The sequence below is a fragment of the Telopea speciosissima genome, chromosome 6, assembly GCF_018873765.1.
Source record: "Telopea speciosissima isolate NSW1024214 ecotype Mountain lineage chromosome 6, Tspe_v1, whole genome shotgun sequence".
NCBI classification, from domain to species: Eukaryota; Viridiplantae; Streptophyta; class Magnoliopsida; order Proteales; family Proteaceae; genus Telopea; species Telopea speciosissima.
This window is the reverse complement of record NC_057921.1, coordinates 23,831,950-23,853,961: the sequence shown is the minus strand read 5'-3', so window position 1 is coordinate 23,853,961 and position 22,012 is coordinate 23,831,950. Positions and strand designations below refer to the sequence as shown.

The 22,012-nt window shown below is 40.2% G+C and overlaps 1 protein-coding gene across 2 annotated transcripts in view; it reads left to right on the top strand.

Moving 5' to 3' along the window:
- Nucleotides 1-313: 313 nt before the first annotated feature.
- Nucleotides 314-22,012, top strand: part of LOC122666281 — a 43,070-nt gene continuing 21,371 nt past the window's right edge. The window contains exons 1-4 of one of the 2 annotated variants that reach the window (XM_043862465.1): nt 314-740; nt 843-944; nt 1,040-1,154; nt 3,185-3,300. In XM_043862465.1, coding sequence (XP_043718400.1) covers nt 619-740; nt 843-944; nt 1,040-1,154; nt 3,185-3,300 — 455 coding nt within the window. In that variant the 5' untranslated portion in view covers nt 314-618. The remainder of the gene's footprint in view (nt 741-842; nt 945-1,039; nt 1,155-3,184; nt 3,301-22,012) is intronic. The other variant, XM_043862464.1, reaches the window with a different exon arrangement.

Here is a 22,012-nt window from a genome sequence, read left to right as displayed (position 1 = left end):
TGCTCATTACAATATCCGCAAAAATAATCAAAAAATGATTTTTAGCTATAAAAGTCTTGATTTTATTATTCACCTCAAAAACAAAAGTCTTGACTCTATTATGTTGTTTTTATTATTTTGATTTATTTTAAATAAATATAGAATTCATAAATGATACCAAACATTTGTAAATATATATATATATATATATATATATATATATATATATATATATATATATATATATATTTTAAAATACAAAATAAAAATGATACAAAAAAGAACGATTCGAAATGTCACCAGCCCCTCAGCCGTTGCAATGTAGCATCTTTACTTCTTTCCTCTGATCTTCTCGCATGGTGGCTGATGGGTCAGTCAACTCGCTCGGGTACTTCGATGTTAAGGAATTGAACCGTGTGGCCAACATGGGTATCTCAGTGTCAAAGTTCTTAACGAACGAAAGGCACAAAAGCTTCAAGGGCATATAATGCCACTGTAGCGCTTAAAGAAGATAAAGAGGAAACACTCAGAGCGGACAAAAGTAGATTACGTTGGTTCATTCCTCTACTCTCTACCTTGGTTACATCTACAATTATTCCACGCTCTTTTTTCAGGCATTCCCTGCAATTCGACAAGACCATGTGGATACAGATTCTTTGTGGGTTAGTGTTCTACCGGTTGATCAAACGGTTTTTCTACGACGATGACACCTACGAAATCGAGTCCTCAGACACGGATGCCAAGTTCATCGTTGCCAATAGGTCAGTCTATATTCTGAATTTGATGCTGGTGTCTTTATGAAATGCGAGAATTTTTCGTATTTGAGTTTTTTCTGTAATGTTAGTTGCTTTGGCTTTCTATAGACTTGAGAAGGTCTATGGTGGGAAGGTATATCTCGGTCTTAGAATTCCAGATGCCGATTCGGGTACTCGTCAAAATATCGATATGGTTCTTGTCACTAAAAGGTTGGTTTTTTTTTCCTCTCCTGGTTGAATACTGTGTTGAAATTAGTACCTTTTTTTATGGGTATTTGAGTTAGTATAATTTCTATTGTTTGCAGGGAGGTGGTAGTGATCTCAGTCAAGAATTACTCGGGCTTTGTGGGAATTGATGCCGATGGAACCTGGGTTTGCACAGGTGATCGCACCCGCAAAACAGAGAGGTATCCTGATCCTGTAAGTCTCAATTTCGGTTCTTCCCTGATTTTCTGATAGATTCAGCATAGTCTGTAACACCAATTCACTGTGTAATGGTATCACTCAACTAATATATAAATAGATAAGTAAGGATACACATTTAATTTTGCTTGTACCGTAGGCCTGGTTGTGTAACCCTTTCTCACCTGCTATGCTACTATTTGTGACCCCAGTTACCAATCACAAAAACAAAATGAATTGCATATTTGAGTTAATCACCCATCTATTGAGCTGATAAATTCAAGAAAATTTAATGCCGTTGATTGTTTTGGTGGTAGAAGCAACTTCTGATACTGCAGGTGCCTGATTCATCTTGTATCTGTCTCATTCCGGACTTCTGAATACTACTTCTAATAACTCTAAATTAATGTGGTTGGATGACAAGAAACACTAATCAACTTTGTAAATGTAACCCCAAAATTATGTCTAACTCTAATTGAATTGATACAATAAAGTTCAATCTAGTGATGAAACTTATTACATTGAGTTAAAAATTGAATTTTTAGTTGACTTGCAAATTCATAAACTTTCAATTAGGTATGAAGGAAGCAGTTTGAAGAAGGGTTATGGTTTGTTATATTGATAGTTGTGCATTTTCAGTTGTTCCTATAGGGAACATTACTTTTTACCTCTGTTTTATTAGTAATGAAATAAAGGGAAGTGCAAAGGTGGGGGTGGAGGGATGACTACTGTAGAACAATAACTGCGGGGATTACACCTGTGAGAATAGGCTCATAATACAACTTCTATCCATTCACTACTATCTGAAAATATCTCTTTTTGTTAGCAACTCTGCCAAAATATTGGTTCACCTTTGATTGATGAGTCCACTGAACTACAAAAAGATAACAGCAAGTAATGTGAAGTACGATGAAATATCCATTTGTAAGTGAAGTAAAGTGAAATGAAAAAGTAACTACAAAAGAAAATCTTTAGTGGTGGGTTCTGTTGGAAGTAAAGTTGATGTAAGGTGGTATATGAAACATGTTGGGAACCTAAGCTTATAGAAAGTTTGAATTGAAAAAAGTTCACAAGAGTAGTGCTGCAGCATTATAACCTAACACATGGACTGATTTTCAGTGTGAAATGTAATGTTTTTCTTCCACATTTGGCTATTTTCACTCACTTATGTTCACTTATCTCATTTTACTTTTACGAATGGAATTTTATTATACTTTAGTTCTCAACTAACCAAATGGGGCCTTATTAAATTCATCTTCTTTTGTCAGTTGAATATTAAATATTATATTAAAAAAACAACGAAAATATTCGAGCATTTATAAATTATTAAGTATTTCAATCGATTCTTGTTCAATCACAGTCAAGGTTCTGGGTAAAGAGTGTCTAGCATTTTTGGGGATTATGTGTGGCTATCCTCTTTCACATATTCTCTTTGTTCTCATACTGGGATCTTTATTAGGGCCGTCATGTTATGTTCTGAATGTAGAATGATAGTAAGGGTTAGGGCTGGGGGTATGGGTGGCTGATGTGGAAGAGGTTTAGAGAACCCTAAAACCCTATGGATAATGGCCTCAACTAGAAGTATAGAAGTTGTTTAATTTAGTAATAGCTTTTCAGAACCAAATCTATAAGAAAAAAGAAGCTTTTCAGATACAAGATAATAGGATTTAGACATTAACTTGAAAATTGAATGCTTAAATCACATAAAAGTAGCTGAAGTAAAAGACAAATGAGAAGATTGCATGAAAACAGCAGCAATAGAAGGCAGAAGCAAAATAGGAATGGAAACACCCCTCCCATACCCTTTGAAAGATTCATTTCTTGGCACATGCCTTGACCATCTCGTTTGGCATGTGAATAGGAGTGAGAACAAGTTAGCCTGGTCTAAGGTGAAGGTTTTTTTATTTTTTTTAAAATGTATATTTGTGTTGCTTCTCTACTTTTTATGTAAGCCTTTTCCTTTTCTTTTCAAACAAGAGATTCTTCTTTTTCTTTTGTTCTTTTCAAATATTTGAACTTTAACTGCAGTTGCAATTTCTGTACTTCAGGTTGCAGAAACTAAAAGACAAATTTCAATTCTTGAAGCATACTTGGAGCAAAGGGGAGTAACCTTCCCTGAAGGATATTTGTCTGGCAGAGTCATACTCCCAAATCCAAACTTCAGGTTTGTATAACAACTTCCTTTTTATCCTCTATGTTTGTGACCATCAGTTTGGGTAGGATCTCTCGTGAACCCTGCCAAAATCAGTAATATATCTGTAAATATTAACTACAATTAGTTTTAATAACCAATTTCGTGGATAAATACATATATTCAATCCCTGTGGAATTTGATTCTATAATCGGAAATTGGTTAAAGTTTCTGTTTAATAAAAGAGGATTTTATACTCCAAAAGTACGAGGAACCGGAAATGGATGTAGTCAAGGATGTATCTGATTTTGGTGTTGATGAAGAGGAGATTGTCGGGCATGTTTACAATATGATCTAAAAATTAGGCCATATGCATTTTTGGATGAGAATTTGCAAATAGCTACTTAAAGAAGTAAGAAGCAAGAGATCAAAATCAAGTCAAAACTGTTAAATACTTAAATTCGGTTGGAGGCTAGCACAGCTAGCACTTCAGGTATTGAATTGTTTGATGTCCTCTTTTGCTAGGACAATGGCTTTTGAAGGTGACAGTTAACTGGAATACTGTAAGGAGATGTTTGGTGAAGCTTGATCTACTAGATTTATAGGTAAAGGAAGGGGTGAATGGGGAAGAGTAAGTACTATTGTCCAGTATTTTAATTAGGTGTCGTGATGCAGATCAAGTCAATGGAAGATGATCTGCTGGTGGTGGTTTTCAGATATGTTAGCAATAGTGTCGCAAGGATGAAAAAAAGACAATCGTTGGGGGAATAGAAAGATAAGTGTTCAGAACCAGAATATCAAAACCAGAATTGAGAAAGCTTGAATGATCGAATTTGATCACCTAGGCACCTTTATTTATAATGCTGAAACATAAAATTACATGACTAAAATACCCCTGCCTAGCCGATACAGCTAGGCAGTACATAAACAGATATAAAACATAAAAATAAAGTACCCAAAAGACCAGAATACCCCCACGGTATTCTGGTTTACATTATTCAACACTCCCCCTCAAGTTGGAGCAAATATGTCGATCATGCCCAACTTGATTAGATTAGGGTGAAATAACTTTCCAGGCAGACCCTTGGTGAAGACATCAGCAAGCTGATTAGAAGAAGTCACAAAGGGAATACAAATCTGCCCATCCTCTAATTTCTCCTTGATGAAATGCCTATCCACCTCAACATGTTTGGTACGGTCATGCTGTACCAGGTTGTGTGCTATGCTGATTGCAGCTTTGTTATCATAGTACAGCATTATAGGAAGGCGAATAGGAAGACCCAAATCCTATAGTAGCCCTTTAAGCCAAAGTAACTCACAAATTCCTCAGATGGGATTTCATTTCTCAAGTTATGCTCAAGATGGGGTTCCCTATGCCTTTTGTCAACTGGATTAGTCACTGCATCTCCTCTCCCAAGTTCTCTGTTCTCCTCAATGGCAGCCCGACAGGTTACTTTGGTGCTACTGTAGGCATTCGGCAGGGGTGCCCTTTATCTCCATACTTGTTCACCTTGGCTCTGGAAGTCCTCTCTAGACATTTGCAGTCCTGTACTGATCAGCAGCTCATTACACCTATGCCCAAGTGCAAAGCTTTAAAGCTTACCCACCTTGCTTTTGCAGATGACTTGATGATTTTCTCCAAAGCCTCTATAGCCTCGCTCGAGTGTATATTGCTTTGTCTTCGTCAATTCCATGCCATTTCAGGGCTCCGCATCAATCCTAACAAATCCCTCATCTTCTTTGCTGGTATTCCAGAATTGGACAAAAGGGAGTTTCTAGACAGCTCAGGGTTCCTTGAAGGCCATCTGCCAGTCAAGTATCTGGGTCTCCCTTTGATCCCAGTTAGGCTCTCTGCTCATCACTGCACTCCCATGTTGGATCTCATCAGGAAAAGGCTTCAGTTATGGAAAGCCAAGCTCCTTTCCTATGCTGGTAGACTGGTCCTCATCAGATCTGTCCTAGAAGCTTCCTACATCTAATGGTCCAGCATCTATGGGTTGCCGCAAGCACCCATCAAGTCCCTGGAATCCTTGTTAGCTGCTTACCTCTGGTAAGGCTCTGACATGCCTAGGTTTCTCCACCCTCTCAAATGGGCTTCAGTCTGCCTCCCAAAAAAGGAGGGTGGTCTGGGTATCAGAAGGATCAAAGAAGCCAACCGGGCTGGTATTATCAAGCTCATTTGGAAGATAGCCTCTAAGAAAAAGAGCATTGGGGTTGACTGGGTTTACTCGAGACTCCTCCGGCAAGACTCTATTTGGACTATTAATGTCTCCTCTGAGGCTTCTTAGGTTTGGCGCAAGATCCTGGAAGCTCGTCATCTTGTTCAAAGTCACATCCACAATCACATAGGTGATGGGCTCTCCACCTCTCTTTGGCTGGACAATTGGCACCCTAAAAGAATATTACTCCACCTTGTCACCCCTAGGGTTATTTATGCTTCGGGTCTTCATAGGAAGGCTCGGGTGGTTGATATTCTCCATCTTGATGGTTGGGCTCCCCCCCCAACCTCCTCTCTGCAGTTAGCTCTTATCTGGGGTGAGCTTCAGTCTATCAGCAGAAGGTTGACATCTAGGGGAGATAGTGTCTCTTGGAATGCAAACAGCTCTACTACATTCTCCTCTAAAGGAGCTTGGAACTTTATCTGGCAGAAAGGTCCGATGGCTATTTGGAGGAAGCTTCTGTGGTTCAGGCATCACATCCCTAGGCACTGCTTCACTGCTTGGAGGGTCTTCACTGAATGTCTTCCTACGCAAGCCTTCCTTCGCAGGCGGCACATCCAGGTGTCCAGTTCTTACTGCCTTTGTTGGAGCAACTGGGAAGACTTGGCTCATCTGTTCTTTGATTGTCCTGTCTCCAAGGCCATATGGAAAGGCATCCTCTCCAAATGTTGGCCTGCCCAAAGAAGGATTCTCAGTTTCTCTAGAGAATGGATTTGGGTTGACATGACCTATGGAGGAACTTCTTTGTGTGATTCTGTGGGAAAGATGGCTTTCTGTGTTGCTCTTAGTCACATTTAGATGGAGAGGAATATTAGGAAATGGACCTCCAAATCGCGTACCTTTCAGCAGATTTGGGATTCCATTTCCTGTGAAATCTCCTCAAAGTTGCTGTCTGCCCCTCCCTCTTTTTGTAAGGACACCCCAAGGAACATGCTTATTGTTGTCTCCTGGGGTCTCTCTAATGTTTCTCTCTCTTCTAGCTCCTGTTAGCTAATGCTCTCATAGCCTTGGGCTCTTGTATTTTCCCTTTGGGGGCCCTCTTCTTTTTCTTTAGTAATTATATTCTTTATTCACCCAAAAAAAAAACTCACAAATTCCTTGTGCCATAGTTCTGAATTCAGCTTCGGCACTAGAACGAGCAACTACATTCTGCTTCTTGCTACGCCAGGTAACAAGATTTCTACCTACAAAAGAACAATACCCAGAAATAGACTTCCGATCTGTAGAACTAGCCCAATCAGCATCGGTGTATGCTTCTACCCGTAGGTGACCATGTGAAGACAAAAGAATGCCTTTTCCAGGAACTGACTTCAAATAATGTAGAATACGAAGAACAGCCTCCATATGAGAAGTGTAGGGATCATGCATAAATTGACTCACTGCACTCACAGCAACAACAATGTCTGGACGAGTGTGTGAAAGGTAAATCAGCTTCCCTACAAGTCTTTGGTACCGGCCTTTATCAACAGGCTCACCACCATTTTCCTTGAGTCGAACAGTAGGATCCATAGGAGTGTCTGAAGGGTGGCAGCCTAGCAAACTGGTTTCAGCCAACAAGTCTAGGACATACTTTCTTTGGGAGAGAAATATGCCTTTTATAGATCTGGCCACTTCAATCCCAAGAAAGTATCTTAATTTGCCTAGATCTTTAATCTCAACTTCCTGGCTAAGGAAGGTCTTCAACTGTCTGATCTCATCACCATCATTGCCAGTAACCACTATATCATCAACGTAGACTATAAGAACAGTGAGTTTTTCACCAATCCTCTTGATGAAGAGTGTGTGATCAGCATTATTCTGCTTATAGCCCACAGAAATCATGGCCTTGTGGAATCGACCAAACCAAGCCCGGGGTGACTATTTCAGCCCATACAATGCACGCTTCAGCCTGCACACTTTTCCTCTATTTCTGTCACAAGAGAACCCTGGTGGAATGTCCATGTATACCTCCTCTTCCAGTGCTCCATTTAGGAAGGCATTTTTAACATCTAGCTGTTGCAACTCCCAACCAAGGTTGACTGCACATGATAACAACACGCGGCCTGTATTCAACTTTGCAACAGATGCAAAGGTCTCCTGGTAGTCTATGCCATATGTCTGAGTAAAACCCTTGGCAACGAGCTGTGCCTTATATCTATCCATGGTGCCATCCACCTTCTATTTCACCACAAACACCCATTTACATCCAACGGTTTTCTTCCCAGGTGAAAGAACCACAAGCTCCCATGTGTTATTTTTTTTCAAGGCTTCCATTTCATCCATCATGGCTGCCTTCCACTTTCCATCTGATAAAGCTTCCTGCCAATTATTAGGAACATGAACAGAAGAAAGAGAAGTAACAAAAGCACGAAATGATGGGGAAAGGGAGTCATAAGAGACAACATGAGATATAGGATGCTGAGTGCAAGTCCTGACACCTTTGCGAAGGGCAATAGGCAAATCAGGAGAAGGAACATTACCAGATGGAGAGGCAGGTTCTGGATCCAGGTTCGGCAATTGGATGGGTACGGGAGCAACAGTGGATTGAACCTGCTTATGTTTCCTTCCATAGGTCTTCATAGTGCTAGCATCAATTATCCCCTGAAACTCACTAATGGTCTTCTGGACAGGAGTCTGGGCTGGAGTGCTCTGCTCCCCCTGACTTGGGGAAAGGACTAGAAGTAGGCTGAACAGACTCATTATAAACAGACTGGAGGGGAGGAGGATGCTCAACAGTCGACACATCTTCGCTAACATTCTCCCCCTGAAGAGGTGGGGACACATAGTGGGAGACATTCTCATGAAACACAACATCCATGCTGACAAAAGTCCGGCGAGATGGAGGGTGATAGCATTTATACCCCTTCTGAGTAGTAGAGTAACCCAAGAAAATGCCCCGAAGACTACGGGGTTCAAGTTTGCCCGGGGACCTGGTATCCCGGGCATAGCAGACACAGCCAAACACTTTAGGAGGAACAACAAAGGAGGAAGAGCCAAGTAGTAGCTCAACAGGGGGTCTAGCGTTAAGGACCCGACTGGGCAGCCTATTAATTAAATAGGCTGCAGTGAGGACAGCAACCCCCCAATAAACTGAGGGGACGTTCCGGGCAAACAAAAGGGCACGAGCTACCTCTAAGAGGTGGCGGTTCTTCCTCTCAGCCACACCATTTTGGGCTGGAGTATCAACACAGCTGGTTTGATGGAGGATCCCATGGGCAGCCAGGTATTTTTGGAACTGACCTTCCATATACTCTCGCCCATTATCACTCCGTAAAATTTGAATAGTGGTATGAAATTGAGTTTGAACCAGCTGATGTAAGTGCTGAAAACATGAGAAAACCTCACTTTTGTTGTGCATGAGATAAACCCAAGTAAACCTAGAATAGCAATCAATAAAGGTGACATACCACCGATGACCTGAAAGAGCAACTTTTCTACTAGGACCCCACACATCAGAATGAACAACATGAAATAAAGAAGATGACCTTTTATTAGAAATAGGATAATTGGAATGTGTCTGTTTGGCCAAGACACAAGGCTCACAAAAAAAGTCTTCTTTATTACAAGTTTTGCCTAATGCAGGAAATAAAGTAGATAAGGTACCTAAAGGTGGATGTCCTAGTCTAGAATGCCATATGTGTAATTCAGAAGAGAAAGATGCTGGGGAACAAAGCCTAGAAGGTAAAGCTTGTGTAGATGCAGGATCTCCATCAAGCAGGTACAATCCGCCATGCACTTTACCTGATCCAATCGTCTTCCCCGAGTCCAGTTCCTGAAAAACACAATGAGTAGGAAAGAATGTCACTTTGCAGTTTAAAGATTTAATGATACTACTAATGGAGAGAAGGTTAGTAGTAAACTTGGGAATATGTAACATAGAAGATAAAGTCAAGGAAGGGGAACAACCAATGGAGCCCTTCCCAGATATGGAGGAGAGGGACCCATCAGCAATTTTTATTTTGTCCTTACCAGAAGCAGGGAAGTATGTATTAAAAAGATTGGAGGAACCTGTCATTTGATCAGTAGCTCCAGAGTCTATGATCCAAGGAGTTGAAACTACTGATGCACAATGACCAGCAAAGGAAATACCTGTACGGGCAATGAAAGAACCTGAATTGGCAGCAGATGTAGTGGGGGCAGCAGATGTGTTCAACAGACGCCGAAGAGCTTGAAGATCTTCTTGGGAGAAACCAATGTCAGTAGTGGGAGCTAGAGTTACACTTTCAGTGTGATTGGCCTTGTTTTTAGATTTAGCATGACCACGTTTGCTCTCAAAATCAACAGGTTTCCCATGAAGTTTCCAACACTGAGCCTTAGTGTGATATGGTTTGTGGCAATGATCACACTTCACAGGCTCTTTAGTAGCAGCAGTAGCAGCAACATTATCAGCAGAAGTGTCAGTAGTGATGGAACCAGTAGTCTGTAAAGCTGATCTGTCAACCTTAGGAGTAATCATCATAGCAGCCCTCCTTGTCTCTTCATTGTGAACAAATGAAAAAGTTTCCTCCAAAGTGGGAAAAGGAATCCGACCAAGAACCTGCACCCAAATAGGGTCATAATCATCATTAAGTCCAGCCAGGAAGTCATATACCCGAAACTGATCCACATAGGTGTGGTAGGCTGTAACATCTGCAGCAGTGGTAGGCTGGCATCAAGCATTGTGATCCAGTTGCTGCCATAAGCACTTGAGGGCAGCATTGTACTTAGTGACTATCATCTCTTTCTGAGTAGTGTTTTGAAGAGTCTTCCGGATCTCATAAACCTGAGCACCACTCCCTGAACGACCATAAGTACCCTTGGCAGCAGTCCATATCTGAGTAGCAGTGTCAAGGAGGAGGTATTGACTAGAGAGGTCAGTGGTCATAGAATTCAGAACAAAAGACATCACCATTGCATCATTGGCAGCCCATTTAGTGCGGGAGGGGGCTGTTTGGTGGTACCAGTAAGGTGGCCAGTGAGTCCCCTGCCAGCCACAGTCAAGGATAATGATCTGGCCCAAATCAGATAATTGGTACCATCAAGTTTGATGGCGGCAGCATAGGGCAGGAAATCATTCCTGGTCTGGCTCCTCCAGAAGTAGCTGATGTAACCTCTGAGTCACTCATAAGTCAGCAAGGCAGAGTTCGATCCTTGAGAAAAAAAAAAAAAAAAAACTGATTTTCCAAAATTCTGCAGAAGTCGATCTGGAATTGGACAAAATTCTGATCTTCAAAAAACAGCAGGAATTTGGTGTTGAAACAGTGTCGGCTGCAGCAAGGTAACCAGGGAATAATCCCTCAAAAAATCTTCCCAAACAGCAGCCTAGAATAACCAAGTCGATAAAGTGTCAGGGTTTTGTAAAACCCTGACAGTTGAGATCGATAAGAAGGGGAAATAGGCTGCAGCTTGGAGGTCTTCAATCAATGTGAAATCAGAGAGGATAGATGCTGTCTGTAGGCCTGCAGTGATGCTCCAAAGAAAACAATCGATCTCCCAACTGTTATGAAATCGATCTCCACAAAAGCTGAAGCAATCCTAAATCGCAGAGATGGATAATGACAGCAGCTATCGATCTGAATTAGGGTTTTAAAATTGAGGTGAGATGGAGGGCAGCACTCGAACCATAGTTGGATCACCTCATGGGTGCTGCCCTAGAAGAGTTGAATGGACCAAAGAAAGAGGAAGAAGAGAGAGAGAAGAAATCGAAGAAAGGGATAGAAGAGGGGAATCGATAGAAGAGAGGAAAGGGTTTTTTGACAATCGAGTAGGTCTTAAAACCCTAGCTCTGATACCATGTTCAGAACCAGAATATCAAAAACAGAATTGAGAAAGCTTGAATGACCGAATGTGATCACCCAGGCACCTTTATTTATAATGCTGAAACATAAAATTACATGACTAAAATACCCCTGCCTAGCCGATACAGCTAGGCAGTACATAAACAGATATAAAACATAAAAATAAAGTACCCAAAAGACCAGAATACCCCCACGGTATTCTGGTTTACATTATTCAACAATAAGATAGGGAAGAGGAGACAGGAGAGAGACAAACCCCAAATCAAGGGGGAAGAGAGAGGGGAGAGAGAACAATCTCTTTCAAATAACTAATTCAATCCATTATCAAATCGTGGATGGCTGGAATATCCTTACATTTAATTTAGAGAAAATTACTCAGACCTCCCCTGACCTTTCTGACAATTCAGGGAACCTCCCTTGCGTTTCTAACAATTACTCAGACCTCCCCTACTTTTCAAACTTGGGTTCACTTAGCGCCAGTCTGTTAGTATTTTAACGCTAGTTAATGGATAAATTTGAAAAACCTAAGAAACCTGACAATTATACCTATTTTCCCTTTAGGAAGTTACCCTATTGCCCTTACACCCTTCTTCTTGTTCCTCTTTTCTTCCTCTTCTTCTTCCTCCTGCAAACCCACCTGCTCCCACCCCTCTGCAACCCCATCCACGCAGGCCGCAAATTGTGTGGCTTCCGTTTTTCGGCACTTTGTTCAAGTTCTCAAACCTATGATGCATCTGCACAAGCTTCTGAGCTCTACGTTAGATGCTGTGACCATTTATACAAGTTTGAAAACTAAATCAGAGTCCCACAAGATGATGTTTGGAGCCCTTTCATTTATACAAGTTTGAATCCTTCTCAGCTTCAGTGTAATTTCATGTTTTGGGTAACCAGAAATCAAGGGGAAAAAAAAACCTTAATACATAAAAAATCTACAAAAAATAAAAATAAAAAGGAATCACTGTCTATCTCCCACCTAATCACCTTGGCTTCGTTAGGATTTGGAGAGGATCTCTGCTTGAACATACTCATAAATCCTACCAGAAAGCTCTTGTTCCAACCCATTTCATTACCTTGCTCTGTTCTGATCACTGCTTTTCATTTATCCTATTGCACCTCCAAAGAGTTACGAGAAATCCATGAGATTTCATTCATCACATATTACACCTTTTCTACCCTATTTCGCAAACACTCTGCCAACCCAACCATATAACTTATTTTATCAACCCATTTCCCTGAGTCTTTCTTAGTGGGTTGAATTAGGTTAGTTGTCCTGCTCCTGCATCACCCACCGAAAAGACTTCCCATTTCCTCAGCATCCTCCTTTAAAATGGGAAACTCTCACCAATAACCATATACAGCATGCACAATTACAAAGAAGTATTCGCCATGGTGTGAATGTACCCATGGAATGGAGATTATGAAAGGTGGAAAATTCTTAGCTGTTTCATGACTAGATTCAATCAACTATAGATGATTTTTATTTGGGTACTTGTAACCAACTGGACCTCTAAAGTCAGAAGAGAATTTTAGGGGCTTCTCCATCCATCACAGTTTGAAGCTAAATTGCCCAATCTTGAGTGATGAGTCATTCTTGGTCTCCCTCATTTTCATGTTTCTTCAAGCTGAGTTTGATGAGTGTTCTATGCGGAAACCAGCCCCAACGCAGATGGGAAGAGTTTCTAGGAACAATGTAGGTTCATGGTGAGCAGTTAGGTTTTTTCAATCTTTGATTTTGTTTTTTTGTTGGTTTAAAAAGTTGAATTTTTGTTTGTTTGTTGGTTCAGGTTTTTTCAATCTTTGATTTTGTTAGCAGATTTAGCTGTTCTGTGATTTTGATTTTGACTTCAAGCCCTATTTCTCACTGGGTACAGCAGTCCCTTTGTTTTGCTACATGACAAGGTGGATGTCTTCATGTGTTGGTTAGGGTTTAGATTGCGGGGTTGCAGGGGGGTGAGGGTGGGTGAGGTTTCAGGAAAGAAAGACGAAAAATAAGAGAATGGAGGTTGTGACCTGCGTGGATGGGGTTGCAGAGGGGTGGGGGCAGGTGGGTTTGGAGGAGGAGGAAGAAGAAGAGGAAGAAGAAAGGGAAAGGGCGATGATGTTGGTCTTTATTAGTAAGGGCATTTTGGTCACAGCAGATTTTTTACTAACACCGTTAATGGACTGGAGTTAAGTGAAGTCAAGATTGAAAAGTAGGGGAGGTCTGAGTAATTTACTCTATAATTTATAGAATCAAACTTTATCTAAAAAAAGGAAATAAATAAATGAAAAGATAAACTATAAAATTTCCCCATGCATAAGCTGTTTTGGAGAATCGTTAACTAACCAAAAATAACACTTAAAGAAATAATAAAGAAAACCAAACAATAAAGGAAACTTCCTTTCTTGGCAAACAATGGTTGGGTTTCCTAAATAGACCCAATAACTGAAATAAGTAACCACTAAAATATCGACATTTGACTGGACTCATCCTAATTTGTTATATGAATGAATATTAAATAAAGAAAGAGAATAAAGTCCTAATCAATTAGATTGGATAAAGCTGCACTGGTTCATTGAACCTGGTCACCCAATTAATTGAACTATATTCTGAACCATAAAAGTTCAAATCTGTACCAAACAAAACCAATCCTAGCGTCTAACATTATGCCGTGGATTGGGTAGGGTGTGACAGGGCTACTCACTAAAACAGCAATTAACTAAACCCAACACACAAGTAGGACTGTAGGGTATAATTTCAAGCTACAAAGTGAAGAATAATAAGTGACAACAAAAATAGAAAGTGGGGAGTGAAATTAGCAGCTAAGGAAACAAATTAAGAAGAAGGAATAGAAATAGAAACTAGGGCATGTAAGTTTCTGACACAGGACTCTGAAGTTGGTTGTGTGCTGCCAACAGGTAGTAGGATCAATGGGAAGAACATGCAGTATCAACACTTGTTCCTGATCTGGAAAACTGAGATGAAGTCTGATATTAGTTAGCAACAACAAGCAAAAACAGAAAATTGAGAACTAACCTGCGTAGGAGTGGAGAGAAAACACAGGACTGACCTTGATGTAATGAAAAACTAGAAGATAGAAGAATTTGAACTAGGCTTCTCACCTAGAACTTGACTAGCATCTCAACAGTCCAACTTGGCATCCCATCGAGCAACCTTGGCATCTCATGACAAAGGAGTTTTGAATCTCACAGAAATCAGCAAGCATAAGCTTAACAATTGTTCAAATCATTGGTAGTTGGTATGATCCCCTACTCTTTATTTATAACTTCATGAAAATAAGCAAAATAGGAAACCCCCTATGTTTGGTAGGGAGAATCCAGAACAACTTAAGTGTTTCTTCAAAATAAAAACTTTTCTAGGACTTTAACAAAATAAACAATGGCTGGTATTGTAGCATATCTATCCAACTTTTCTAGAAACAGTACTAAAATAAAGTATACAACTCAACTAAAATAGAAACTAACACTAATACTGTATAGGCCTTAAATCCTTCATATTTGGGTTTTTTGAATTGACCCATTACAACAGTAAACCCAAAAATGCTAAGCCCATGGTCTATATAACCCATTGGACACTCAAAATTAAACATATTGGTCCAGTCCAATGGCCTGGTTTGCTTCTGACCTTCCTGTTCTTCTGAACTGCATCAACTCTCCCCGTCATAAAAAAAAAAAACCTTGTTCACAAGTTTTGTAGTGATGCTGAATAAGATCCACTCGATCATTCTTCAATCGAGGGTAGAATTTTGCAACCCTCAATATCGTCCGTCAACATGGTGGCTCTGCTATCCTTCCATAGCTTTGGTACCAAATGATCAGCTAGAGTCACTAAAACATGAAGTATTGAACCCAACCCACAAGTAGGACTGTAGGGTATAATTTCCTGCAACAGAGGTGAAGAATCGCAAGTGAAAACAAAAATAGAAAATGGGGAATAAGAGGCAAGGAAACAAAGTAAGAAGAAGGAATAGAAATAGAAACTAGAAGGAAAATAGAAAAAATAGAAACTAAACAAAGTAAGAAGAAGGAAATAGAAACTAGAAGGAAATTAGAAAAATAGAAACTAAGGCATGTAAGTTACTGCCGCAGGACTCTAGAGTTGGTTGTGTGCTGCCAACAGGTAGTAGAATCAATGGGGGGAAGAACATGGCACTATCAACACTAGTTTCTGACTGGAAAACTGAGAAGAAGACTGATAGAAGTTAGTTAACAAAAAGCAAAAAACAGAAAATAGAGAACTAACCTGTGTAGGAATGGAGAGAAAACAAAGAACTAATCTTGATGGAATGAAAAACAAGAAGTCAAGAAGATAGAAGATGGAAGAATATGAACTAGGCTTCACACGTAGACCTTGACTAGCATCTCACCAGTCCAACTATGCATCCCATCAAGCTATCTTGGCATCTCACCAAAGGCTTCACTGCATCTCAGAACAAAGGAGTTCTGAATCTCACAGAAATCAGCGAGCAGAAGCTTAACAAATTGTTCAAATCGTTGGTAGTGGGTATGAGTTGGAGGTTAAAGAGTGCAAGGGAACAAGGGAAAAGATGGAAGTAGGAGGTTGGAGAAGAAGAAGGAAAGAAGAGAAAATGCTGCAATGTTGTGTGTTGGAGTATTGTCTCCAACACACCTATATTACTTCACTAATAATATGAAAGGAATTACATACACCTCCCTAGGGAGGTAAAAGGTAAAAAGAAAAATTACAATATATGGCCACTAGTCAACAGACTAGTTCCTAAAGTACCCCTATTACATAAACTCTAAAACTCCCCCTCAAGCTGAAGAATAAATGTCATGCATTCCCAGCTTGCATACTAGGGTACCAAACTGGAGAGAATCAGAGAAGTCAATCCTTTGGTGAAAATGTCCGCCAGTTGATCATCAGTCTTCACAGAAGGGATGCAAATGTAACCAGAGTATCTTTTCCTTGATGAAGTGCTGGTCTACTTCAATGTGCTTTGTTCTATCATGCACTCATGCATTCCCAGCTTGCATACTAGGGTACCAAACTGGAGAGAATCAGAGAAGTAAGTCCTTTGGTGAAGATGTCCGCCAGTTGATCATCAAGTTTTCACAGAAGGGGTGCAAATGTAATCAGATTCTATCTTTTCCTTGATGAAATGTTGGTCTACTTCAATGTGCTTTGTTCTGTCATGTTGCATAGGATTGTGAGCTATGCTTATGGCAGCCTTGTTATCATAATAAAGCCTCATAGGTGCTTCAGTATCGAACCCCAACTCTTGGTCTAACCTCTTCAACCATAGGAGTTCACAAATTCCATGAGCTATAGCCTTAAACCTAGCTTCTGCACTAGATCTGGCCACCACAGGTTGCTTCTTGCTCCTCTAAGTGACTTAAATTACCATCCACAAATGTACAATAATTTGATGTAGATCGTCTCTCTGAAATTGAATCAGCCCAATCAGCATCAGTGTGCCTTCTATCCTCAAATGGTTGTGCTTAGCATAGGGAAGACCTTTTCCTGGAGAAGACTTCAAGTATCTGATGATGCGATATACAACATCCAAGTAGGTGCTTCACTATAACGCATTAGATCCAGCCTTGTTATCACAATAAAGCCTCATGGGTGCTTCAATATCGAACCCCAACTCTTGGACTAGCCTCTTTAACCATAGGAGTTCACAAACTCCATGAGTCATAGCCCTAAACTCAGCCTCGCACTAGATCTGGCCACCACAGTTGCTTTTGCTCCTCCACTGAATAAATTACCACCCACAAATGTACAATAACTTGATGTAGATCGTTTGTCTGAAACTGAACCAACCCAATCGACATTAGTGTAGCCTTCTATCATCAAATGGTTGTGCCTAGAATAGAGAAGACCTTTTCTTAGAGAAGACTTCAAGTATCAGATGATGCGATATACAACATCCATGTACCCACTCTTGGGGGCATGTATAAATTGGCTCACCACTCCAACTGCTAAGTAATGTTCGGACGAGTCAAAGAGAGGTAAATTTGTTTTCCAATCAATCTCTGATACTTTCTTGCATCTATAAGGTGAGGTCCACAATCTTCTCCTAGTTTGTGATTTTGATCAATAGGAGAGTCAAGGTTCGAGAACTCGGGTCTCGGTGGCATCTCGGCCAGGCCAGAAACCGAGTCGAGCCGAGATCTCGCCGAGATCTCGGCGAGTTGATGCATTTTTTTTTTTTGGACTCGGACTCCTAACTCGGTGGGTTGTACACATATTTTGGGTCCGAAACTTGGTATCCAGCCTATTTCGGGCCATTTAAACACAATGGCATGCCCGTTTTAAAAAACAAGTCCAAATATGAGTTTCACTTTGGACCATAGGTTGGTAGCGGACGAGTCGTACTAAAACAACATAATCTATATATAATTTAGTAAAACATAGCAAATTAGCAATCAAAACATTCTAATTAGCACACATCAATCAAAACATTCAAATAAAATGTACATTACATCAATGTTCACTTAATTTGTTACATAAAATGAGATTGAACAAGAAATTCATCCCTATATCGATCCACATAGAATTCCCATGTCATGGAATTGCTATAGTGTTGCAAATAGTGTGACACAACTTCCATATAAGTCTTCGATCAACATATACCAATCTCCCTATCTTAGGGTACATGGGAGGGCTGTTTGTTGGTATGAGGTGTAAGATCCACTTTACTCTTGTCGTATTGAGTTTGAGGCATGTATGATGGTTTGGGACTAGGAATGTATATCCAACACGACCTAGAGCTTTTGTTGTCATACTCATTTCTTGTTGCCCATCTCGACCATAGGCACTATAATCGGAGCCGGTGCTCTGCTGGCCATAGTCATAGCCATGATGATCTTGAGATGATTGCCATGGACGATGCTCACTAGTAGTATCTATACTCATGCTTCAAAAACTTGTAAGCATGGTGTTCATGCTATGCTTGTTGTCCTCCTCCCTGAGCATATGAGGATGTGAGTGTTTGCGACCCTTCTTTACTTTTGTATGTTTTAGGGTAGCCACCATGGTCTTGATCTTGAGTGGCATGCGTAACGAGACTCACCAGGTAAACGCACAGGGTCCTCTTGCGTTCGACTTCTTGCTCGTCTTGCTCGTGCATCCCCTCAGACGATCATCATAATAACCGCCACGCTCCATGCTACTAGCGGCGCAGCGGCTTCCACCACCATCACCATCACCATCACCATCACCATCACCATCACTAGCATCACCAGGTTCATCACCACCACCATCATCATCATCGCAGGATTTCCTAAGAGCTCAAAAGGTTTCGGTGACTCGCATGTGCACGCCCTCTTGCGTCGACATATATTCATCAACATCGAGCGTTACAGAGACGCTGTGGGGTCGGGCCTACCCCTAGATTGATCCATATCAGTGTACCACGATCCCTCACCCACCGGAATAGGGGATCCTCATCGTCATCGAGTCCTCTTGAAAAATGTTGGAAGATTCAATGGGTTCTTTATCATTGGCCTCAATTCCTTCACGTATGTGCCTCATCCTTAATCTCATATTGTAGTGCACATACACAAGCTGCCCGTCGTTCGCTACCCAACCTATTCCGCCTCTTTGAATGTATCAATGAGAATGTACTCCGATTGCGCTTACATCCGGAGGATGAACAAGTTTGTGAGAGCACTCTCACGCTACCTTCCTCGGTTGGGTGAACTTGTACCATAAAGCACCCACCATCGGCTGCATTGCAAATATAGAATAGTAAGAATATGTACATTCTAAAGAGATAAAAGTATAATTCATAAATGTAATATCATGCCACCTACCAGGGTCGACTTTTGTCTACCCTCCACCGCAGCCTAGTCGACCGAAACTTCTGAGGCCTCTCTCAAGTATTTGATCTATTTTCAATATGAGGCATTAGTATTTCCTATTTAGTAATTACATTCATAAAACCAAAGTGCCAAAGTCCCATACTCTCACCTCATCGTTGCAAGCACTTGTGTCTTTGGATGGGGCTCCAACTTCCGAGTAAGCTGAACTGCCTCTAACAATTCTATGTCTAGCCCAAGATCATGGGAGTAGTGATACTTTGGATTCAAATAGTATCTTTGGTAAAGTAAACACCACAAATATGATTTGTTAGCGACTTAATCGCTTTAATGCCTTTAGGGTTTTGAATATGTAAATGTAAAAAAGTTATAACATTTAAAGTATAAAGTATGTTGAACTCACCAGCCTTATGCGATGGATGACTCAAGTACTTCTCCCACCGCTCATCAATGATGTTAGTGTAGGACTTTGCACTTCGAGTTATAGCAGCTCTAACCATTTCCTTCATTTTTGGATGGCGGCATAAATGTGGCCCAAAGTAGGCTTCTTCTCTGTATCAACCATCCTCGATCGCACCACCGGCTCTAATATGCCAACCACTTTCCCCAAGTCCTTCCAAAATCCATCATTTGCAATGGTCATTGTGCTACCTTTGCTTCTTCGACTTAGAACCTTGCCAACCAAACCATTCATGACTTGCAAACATACACCTTAGACCTATCGCCTTACTCGAAAGCTCTTCAATGCAATGTAATTGGTGGCAAATCGAGTGACACCAGGCCTCACTAAATCTCCATTGCATTTCTCCCTCATTAAGGCTAAAGCATAAGAATGGTTGTACACAAAAGTTGTCACTTGTCTTGCCCTATTTACCACACCCGCCACCAAAGTCTTTTTCCCCATGTCCTTCATTAAATCAATAGAATGGGCTGCACATGGGGTCCAAAAGAGCCGGATCCTCTTACTCTTCTTATTCATCAACTTCTCTCCAGCCTTTTTATAGTTGGAACCGTTATTCGTCACAATTTGGATAACGTTCCTTGGTCCTACCTCCTCCACCACTTGCTTCAACTCCTTATACAAGTATGATGCATCCTTTATATGCTTTGATTCATCGATAGACTTCAAGAATATAGTCTTTCCATTGCAACTCACCATGAAATTTATGATGGACAGCCTAGTAGGTCCAGTCAGTCCATCAGCCATAAGAGTAACCCCATATGTCTCCCACATTGGCTTCAAACCATCAATGTATTCTTTTAGCTCCTCTACCTCCTGAGGCAAATATACATTGTATAATTCAAATGGTGAAGGTCCCTTCCATCCTGCACCAGCCCTCCCTGCAGCGTCAAGGAATGCATTATAGTATGTTCCTTGTGCTACATTGGCTGGAATGCCATGGTAAAACATGAATTTGTGAAGACTTTTCGTGCTTTCTCTTGTTTACCACCAAATACTTGTGGGATGGTTGGTGGTAGGCATCTTGTTGCCTAAAAGTGGTGGGATCCCGCTCAAAAATGGGTTCTGGACCTTGTACTCGTGGTCGGGTTTGGGGTCGTGGTATATTTCTTGTCCCAGTGCTTCTCCTCCTCTCATCTTCTTGCACTGGTGCAGCTGAGCCAGATCCACCAGCTCCTCTTGCTTGCTCATATGCTCTTATATTATCAAAATGAAAACTTTGTCTACTCTCACCAAAGTCTGTGGTAAATTCTCCATTCAGCCTTTGATTGAAACTCACCAGGTGGAGGCCCAATGTCGAGTATCATCTTCGCCACAAACCTCTCGCACCAGCCCTCTCTAGTATTGCCTCATTAAACTCTTGTTGCATTCTTTTCCTCTCAGATTTTTTTAATCTTCCTCCTTTCAAATGTTGTGTCATTGCCACTTTCACTTGGATAGGAACATTTGGGCATGATGAAACATCCTTGCCTGTACTGCATAAGTGTTGCTTTAACCTGGTGGCTCCTCCAGGATAGCAACTTCCCACAATAATTGCATTTGGACTTCTTTTTGTCTCAGGACATGGGAACTCCATGTTGCCATGCTATATCGTACATTGTATACAAAATGTCTTATGTTTTACACTCATTACATAAAAAAGCATGTATTAATAACCATGGATCACTTAAAGTAAGGTATTCAAGACTTAAAGTATGCTATTCATAACTCTTAAACGTAATGTCAAGCTACTAGAACTATGAAATAACTATCTCTTATTTATCCCCTAACCCTAGTATTTATTTGTTAATTAAAAATAATATTTTGAATTTTTTTAAAACTATTTATACCTTAAAGTATAAGAAAAATATAATGTAATGATGAATTTGACACCATTTGAAGTTGAATATTATGTACATATGTTGTACATAATTTTCCATAAGCAATAAGTATTTTTCCTTAATATTATATATATATTTTTAATTTTTATAATATATTTATTAAATCTGAAAAATAAAATAATTTTTTTAATGGGTGAAAATAAAAATTAATCCATGGGGCTGTAGAGCATCCCAAGTAGTTTAACATATATCAAAATCATTTTCAAACAATCACTATTCATCCTATTTTTTTCATTTTCTTTTTCAAATAAATCATTTATTTTTTCAGAAATTATAATAAATAATTTATTAACTGAAAAAAATCCGACTCCATGAAGTGATAGATCGGGCAAAGATGTTCAACATATATTAAAACCACATGAATCTAACAAAGATTACAAAAATTTTTTTTGGAAAAAATAGATTTGGGGAAGAAATAGAAAACACCTTTGAAATCTTGCAAATAGGTGATGATGCTCCAAATTGGCACTTGAATCTTCATTTTGGCACTTCAATCTAACTCCAAACAGTGCATTCCATCCAACAATCGAAAGAAAGAAAAAGAAATTTGAAGGAGAGGTGTTTTTCCCCTTGGTTTAGAGCCTAAGAACTTCTGTTCCTGCTCTCTCTTATGTTGGAAATGGGTTTTTGGGTGAAAATTGG